This window comes from Rousettus aegyptiacus, unplaced genomic scaffold (genome assembly GCF_014176215.1).
Source record: "Rousettus aegyptiacus isolate mRouAeg1 unplaced genomic scaffold, mRouAeg1.p scaffold_m13_p_6, whole genome shotgun sequence".
Classification (NCBI taxonomy): Eukaryota; Metazoa; Chordata; class Mammalia; order Chiroptera; family Pteropodidae; genus Rousettus; species Rousettus aegyptiacus.
The window spans coordinates 95297624-95305315 of NW_023416309.1; the positions used below are offsets into that span (position 1 = coordinate 95297624).

The window sequence follows — 7692 nt, forward strand, 5'->3', positions numbered from 1 at the left end:
TGCAGGGGAAAGAAGTGGAATGGGAGTGTGAGCTTCTCAAGTCACTTCGTAGAATGAGGTGGCTTCCAAGGCCCAGTCTAGCTCTGCTCTGCAGTGTGAGGGGGCCTAGTCCGTGCTGAGTGCTGTTGGGCAGGGGAGACAGGCTGGGGGTGGTGAGACCGTCTTCCCCTCATGCTAGGACTCTCCTCACTGTGGCTGGCTACATGGTCAAAAGGGACCCAGGGGACCTGAATGCTGCCCCCCCCCCAAGGGAGCAGACCTAAAACGACCTCCAGAGAGGGCACTGTGATCTTGGTAGTGGGGGGCCCAGCCTTCCCCTCGCTGAACCCCAAAGGACCCAGCCAACTCTCAGATGAGGTGCCACTGGCGGCCATCCGTTCTGAGGCCCCCCTGTCAGCTGAGGCGGGGGGACGGCTGCTTTCAAGCTTCCCTCTGTCTCCACTCCACCCTGCCCTGTTCTTTCCCTAGCAAGTCATCAGATTGAAAACCCAATACTCCTGATTCTCTGAAAGGACCTTCCCAGGACACGACTCCAGAGAAGCAGATGAAGGAAAGTCACAGCTAGGAGAGGGCATCACGTGTCTCCTCATCCTAGGGAGCTGGAGCCAGGAAGGAATTTAGAAGTCATGTGAGAGATCCTCAAAGTATGGCGAGGCAGGGACATCAGTGTCTACCTAGGCACTGGCTTGAAAGGCTAATTCTTCAGCCCCACCCAGATCTACTCTGGAATGTTACCCAAAAATTTGTTTTAACAAACCCTCTTGGTGGTTCAGGGACCCACTCACATCTGAGAACCTCTGGGCTGGGCCAGCTCCTCATTTTATAGAGAAAGAATGGAAAGAGACCCAGAGATTGTGAACTTGCTCAAGGCCACAGAGCAAAATACTCACGGAGCCGGGACCCCCACTGGGCCCACCAGGATGGCAAACCAGGGAAGCAACAAGGAACAAAACACCCTTCTGTGGCTCCTCGCACAGACCCTCTCTCCCTCTCCGAGCTGCTTCTGCAGATGCCGCCCCCACCTGTTACCAGTGCCAAGCACAGTGTTCACCCGGCCTCCCCAGGGGCTGGGGCGGGAGCCCTGGTGCCTTCAGTGGACATTGGCTCCCACAGCTGTCAGAGCCCCTCAGCTCTGGACTCCAGGAAATGTCCTGCTGCCACCGGAGAAATGTGAGCTGGAACACAGGGCGCCCCGGGCCCTATCCCCCAACAACTCAGAATGCGATGCCCCGGGAAAGCTTTATTCCCTGCTCCACGAACAAGATTCTGCACACAGAAGTCGACGATCAGGTGATTTCACAAGGCCTCCCCGCCCCCCACCCCCAGACAGACACCACGGAACAGGTCCAGCACACCCTCCGCAGTCTGGCTGCCCCCAGCCCCACAGCCTAAGAGGGGAGGCACTCTCTTCACCCAAGGGAGCCCCAGTCTGACAGGCAAGACTGACACCGAAGGATGGCTCACTGGACAAGGATGCTCCCAGAGGACCCAGCAGGGGGTGGGGAGCAGGAGGGACACACAGCACACAGGTGGACTTCTACCTATGTCCTTGGTGTCGGGAGAACCACGATCATGCTGTCTCAGCTTAAGGAAGTGTGTCCTATCAGCACGGGGAAGGGCGGGAAGCCATGGCAGGAGAGGGAATTTTGGAAAGGGGTGGCCTGGCTCAGGCAGGTGGTCTATTTGTCAAGACATCCAAGACTCCAGGAATACCACTTCAGCCTCAAGCCGAGCTCAGTCCACAGTCCAGAACAAGGGGCTCAGGGATGCCCACTGAGTGAGGCTGGAGAGTTCCTTCTGCCTCCACCCTCCAGTGCTGGCTCCCAGGAGGCCCTGCCTCAGCCATTCTTTGCTGCCTACTTGGTGTCCACACTGATGAAATCCCCTTCTCTTCGTTGCTGTCCTGCCTCAGGATGGCAGGGAGGGAGCCAAGGTTTTAGGCTCCTCTCCATGGCTTTATAGGGGCCACACTGGTCAGTCTGCCCCAGCGGCCCCCTGGACGCAGCATCTGCCCGTTGCTCAGCGGGGACGCCCCGTGAGGCAGTGCAGAGAACCCGCTCCTCCTCCAGTGGGCGCCCGCATCCTAGTCTCTCCACAAGCTCAGGCTGGGGCCAGCACGTGGGACCCCCTTCCCTGCCACTCGAGATTTGGCCCTGGCCCCACTTGGCATCTCCTTCTCTCTCGACCCTACTCCCTGCCTGAGGCCCCTCCCCTTCCCTGCCCAGTGTCCAGACAGATGGCCTCTTGTGTGGGCAGGCCTGTCCTTCTAGCCCTGGCCTGGCCTCTGTGGCCTGCCCAGTGTCAGCCAGAGGGGTAATAGGGAGTATCGCTGTGGTAGTTGTAATCTGGGCACACCTTCTGGACCAGTCTATAGTCTGTGCTATAGAAGGCGATGAAGACGCAGACAACTTTGAAGGGCTGGGAGCAGCTCCAGGTGGCTGAGCTCTGAGCGTGGTCTCGGGAGCAGGTCTTGGCTGGGTCGTGGGTGCAGAGCGAGGTCCGACGGCCCCGTTCCACCTTCTCCCACTCCATTCGGCAGTTGAAGATTTTGGAGGCCTTGGCTTCGATGAAGATCTGCTGCTCCTGGTGGAACTCTACGGCTTTACTGGGGGGCACGAGGCTGATGGAGATGTTGCCCTGGCCAGTGGCGTTGTGTCGGAAGTGGACGCTGAAGGTCCCGTTGCCGTGGTCCACGATCTTCCCTGTGACGAGCAGGTTCAGGGCGACCGTCTTAATGTTGGAGTAGAAGTCGCCCCAGCCGAAGATTTTCTTCACCTTGGCTGACGGTGAGGGGGTGTGGTTTGGGCGGCTGGGGGGCTGCCCAAGGACGCCCCATGCCTCTCCGGGTGGAGCCAGCAGCCCTAGGAGAGTAGAGTTGGCCATGGGACGGGACTTAGGTGAGATGTGGCCCCGCTTCCGAGGTATCCGGGGCCGGGGCTGGCTCTCGTGGTCATCACGCTCAGGGTCCTCGGAGCCAGGGGGACCATCATCCTGGCCACAGGTGACCTGTGGAGGGAGTTGAGAGGAGAATGAGCGCCCTGTTCCCAGAGAACCCGGGAGTTCTGGTCCATTGCTCCCCACTACCAGCATCATCTCTCCCTGTCTCTTCTGCTGATTCGGGGCTGAGGGGCCCCTACACACTGCCCACTTATGCTAGAGGGGTGAGCATACACTCTATCTTCTGTCATGGTCCCATGTAGTGTTCTGACACTCAGGTCACCTATACCACCTCTCTCCACTGTCTTGCCTCTGGCCACTATTCAAAGTCTAAAAGTACAGTTGAGAATTCTCTGCAGTGGACCACTACCCCCGGGGAGTGCCCAGCTCCTGATTCTGGGAGATCCCCTGTCTGATGGCAGAAGCATATCCCTGTGCTGACAGAGCTCCCAGACATATGAGAGGCAGAGTGCCTGCCTCTGTGAAATCCCAGGCCGGCGGGGGAGGCATAGCCTGTGCCTTTGAGGAGCCCCAAGTCAAACAGGGGAGCTCCATCCCTATGCTGGGAAAGTTTGATGGGAGAGGTACAGCTCCGGCTTTGGGATCTTCCGGTCTGCTGGATGAGACATCATCCTATTCTAGGACAGTTTCTACCCTCAGAGGCAATGAGAATCAACAGACAACAGAATAAGAAAATGGAGATCCCTGACATTCTAAAGTACAAATACAGTTTAGGTTTTTGCAAGAGGACTACGGGGAGACCTGGAGTGAATTCCACACCCAGGGTGGCCAAGCAACTGGAAAGCCAATCACTCCCCTGGGGACCTCTGATGATGACATGCCAGGACATTACTTGCATTACGAGGTAGGAGTTATTATTCCCATTTCACAGATGAGGACATCAGTACTCAAAAGTTACATCACTGCAAAGTCACATAGGGTCAGCTCTCCCATTTCACTGCACACACCCAGCCTCAAAGACAAGATGTGTCCTTTTATAGGAGTTTAATCCAAGCCCCATCCCTATCCCAAATCTCCTGTAAAACTGCCAAGGCTCTGCTGGATCAGCTCTGGCAAGAGGCTACACCTGGGAAGGCTTCCTGAAAGAGCTTGGGGTGTGGGGGCGGGGAGGCAGAAGGACGGCTTGACTCAACTCAAAGGCGGGACAGCTCTGGAGGGCATCAGGGAGTAGATGGGGTTTCCTGAGGGCAGCAGCCTGGTGTTTGCTCAGCTTTTGAAGAGAGCACTAACCCTATGTGTCTGTTACCAGCACCCAGGGCACCAGCTCACAACTGGGTGCCATCTGGATTTGCTGGCATCCCTGGGGCGAGGATGGGGGATGCCTGAGGGCTTTGGCCAGGAGGGCTCCTAAGGAGTCTGGGGTCTTCATGCACTCTGTTTTGGCCTTGGCCGTGGGTTGTGTGCAGTGTCCCTGCCTACCAGGCCCCAGGGGTGGAATGGAAGGACAGCAGGAGGAGAGGCTCCTAGGGGCTGGGCTAAAGGCTGCAGACCCGTGTGGGCTTGGCCCAGGGGGTCACAGCTGAATGGCTAGAGGGTGGGGAGAAGGGCAGCAGGTGGGACGCAGGAAGGGAAGCGTTCTTCCACACAGCGCGTGGCAAAGGGGAGGTGGCAAAGGGGATTATTGTTTTGAAGACAGGGGCAGATCCAGTTGTGAGGCTGAGGCTTCTTCACAACAGGATAGAGATGCAAGGAAGGGACGGGGCGCCCAGGGCCGGCGCTGGGTCCGAAGGGAGTTAAGCCCTGGCCTGGAGCCTAGGTGGGGCTCCCCAGCGTCCTGGGCCGCCCGGCAGCCGCGAGCGAGAGCACGGGGAGCTGTCTTTGGGCGGCCGGCTCAGCTGCCGCGAGCGCCCGGGGCGGGAGCCGCCTGCCCAGGTCCTGTGGGGCTCCGGCTGCGCGCGGCCGGGAGAGGAGAGGAAAACAACAGGCGGGGAGGGCGGGAGCGGGAGGGAGCGGGAGCGAGGGACGCGGGTCTGCAGGCGGGGGGACCCGCAGCCCTCTGGGTCCTTGAGGTCAGGGAAAGCGGGGCCCTCTGGGTCCTTGAGGTCAGGGAAAGCGTCTTTCTTATTGCAGCCCCACGCCCCCCGACCCGGCCAGTCATCAGCTTCACAGCCTTTCTCCCTATTCCCCCTCCGCGCAGTTCTGGCTCCGGGAATGGGTCGCGTAACCCTTGGCGACCTGGCCGCCGGCCTTTTCCCTCGTGCTGGTCACACCTCCCGCCACCAGCGGCCGAGTGGGTGGGCCAGCCAAGCATCGGCTCTCCGCCCCCTATTAACCCTTTCTATACTGTCTGTGGCCTCGGACCCGCCCTCTCCCCCAGGCTCCAGGCGTCCCCTCCATCCCGGATATGTTGGGGGGAAGGGAGAAAGTTTCCGGGCTTGGAAGCTTCCCGCGCTCTCCCCCAGATCTCCGAGCCCCCGCCCTCCCAGCAGCTCCCCGCCGACCGCTCACCAGATAGAGGCTGCCCTGCACTAGGAACACGAAGCAGCAGCGAGTCAGTTGCATCCTCCTCCTTTGCTCTCGTGCCCCTCTCTCTCCTCTTTTCCTCTCGCGTCCCAGGCCCGTGCCTCACCCCTGCTCTTTCAGGAGCGCCGTCCCATGCTCCAGTCGCGGGTGATTCGCGGCCCGGGCTTTTGCCAGCCACCCAGGACCGACCCCGCCCCCTTCGGTCCAGCTGTGCAGCCGCCGCCCCCTTTCCCTGGTCCAGCTGCGCGCGGCGCGGCCCCTTCTCGAGGTCCCAGCTGCGCGTCCCGAGCGCCTCGAGGGGCCCCAGCTGCGCGGTGGCTCAGCCGCTCCAAATCTGCGCTCGGCGCCCCCTCGGTTCCAGCGGCGCCGCTCTCGCCCAGATGTGCTGGGGACCCGCGCGCGCGCCCGTCCCTGGTGCTAATTCCCCAGACCAGACGGCCCCTCCCGCCCCGTCGCGGCGCGCCCCCTGGCGGACGCCCCTGGCCGCGCGGAGCTCGGCCGCCGCTCCCGGCTCAGCACCCGCCAGACTGGAGCGCTCCTGGCGCCCCGGCGGCTCCCGCTTCCTCGTCCCTCCCACAGGCGGCGGCGGCGGCGGCGGCGGCGGTGGCAGGTACGGTGAGCCCAACCAGTACCTCCCGTGTTAACTCCTCCTTTGCCGGCCCGCAGCCCGGGGACCCAGCAAAGAGGGCAGGACTCAGGGCGAAGTAACTCTTGGCGAAACAGGGAGAGGGTAGTGGCCCTGGGGTAGGGATACTACCTGATCCACTCTTCTGGCAAGGTGTCAGCTCCCGCGTAGCCGGCCCTCTGCACCTGCTACCCTACCTTCAACCCCAGGAGACCTGGAATTTAGAAAGATCATTTTTTCCCCAAACCCATTCCAACAGCCAAAAAAGAATGTCTTCCTTATTGCTTCCTTACTCCTCCCCGCAGTGGAAACTCCACTTTCTGTCTGCAAAACTTGCTTCTGTGCCGAGGGAAGTTCTTCAGGATATCTAGCCTGTGCACCTTTTGTTATAATGTCAGTTCTTTTCCTCTTCTACTTAGACAGGCTGGGATAACTGTCTCCTCCCGCTCCCCATCTCAGTCCAGTGACTGTGTTAGGCAACTTTTGGCTAAAGCCCTGGGCTGAAAAGGACACTGAGGGCCAGGCTAGATTCTGGGGCTGGGTCAGGGATAAGCTGGGGAGTGAGGTGGGCTAAGACTCTGTGAAGGCTGTCCTCCATTCTTCACTCTTTTCCTGCCCTGTGACCCAGAGAGTCACCAGGCTGGGACGGGGGCTCCTATTCCAACCGGGGTCCCTGGTTATCTCTGGTCTCTGCAAACTTTTAGGACAAAGAGGAAGAACAGGACCCTGATAAGAGATTCCCAAAGGTGGGACCCCCCCCCCCTTCCAATAATCTCCACATTTCCTTCCTGGGATGTAGGGCCTCTTATATCCTTAGAAAAAGCAAAGGTCAGGTCCTTGTACCCTTCAGAGGCTGTGAGGGTGAGGAGGTACCCCAGAATTTGGGTTGGCCACAGCCTGGGCTAGGCCTGTGGGGCCCAATGGGTGGGCATTCTGTTCTGTGGCCCTTGAGACCCAGCTTGGTCTCTGGCTGCAGCCCCCAGCAGGCACCCAGCCTCCTCCCCCACCATCTGCCAGGCGGGTGCGGGTGCGCAGAGAATGCAGATGAATCTTAATACCAGCCTGGGCCAAGTGCAATGAGGAAGATAGCTTCTGCTGAGCCCAGGCAACATTACAGAGACCCTGGCATTCCACGGGCATCCTGGGTAGTACCAGGTGCAGCAGCCCTTCCCTAGTGGTGGTGGTGGTGGGGGACATGCATGTCCAGCCAAAGACCCCAAAAGCCAAGGGAGGAAGGAACAGATAAATCCTTGTCTGGCCTCGGAACCTCCAGTCCGGCTGAGAGGAAGAAGCTGTCTGCCTGAGCGTGGGCAGCTGTTTCCAGCACTCAGGGAGGCAGAGTCATAGCTGGGCCCACTTCTTGTCCATCTCTAGAAGGTGCTGGCCCCAGGAGACCTGTGTGGCCCAGCAGAAAGAACACAGCTTTGCAGATGAGACAGCCCTGGATTCCACTCCAGGCCCAGCTGTGTGACCTTGGGCAGGTTGCTTGGTTCTCTGATGCCAGTTTCCTGACCTGTTGTTGCAAGAACTAAATGAGACAAAATGTGCAAACAAAACACAGGCACAATGGCTGGCAGGCAGTCGTGGGAGTGCAATAAAGGGGAGTTCTCGCCTTTCTACTTCCCACACATTTGCTGTGGCTACGC

General features: G+C 59.8%; 1 protein-coding gene across 1 annotated transcript; it reads right to left on the reverse strand.

Annotated features, from left to right (window-relative positions):
* Nucleotides 1-1220: 1220 nt before the first annotated feature.
* On the reverse strand, nt 1221-5803 carry NXPH3 (neurexophilin 3). Its single transcript, XM_016158433.2, has 2 exons — nt 5407-5803; nt 1221-3006 (listed from the first exon to the last, which is right to left on the reverse strand). The coding sequence occupies exons 1-2, from the start codon at nt 5458-5460 to the stop codon at nt 2302-2304; spliced, it is 759 nt and encodes a 252-aa protein (XP_016013919.1). The 5' UTR covers nt 5461-5803; the 3' UTR covers nt 1221-2301.
* Between the last annotated feature and the right edge of the window lie 1889 nt (nt 5804-7692).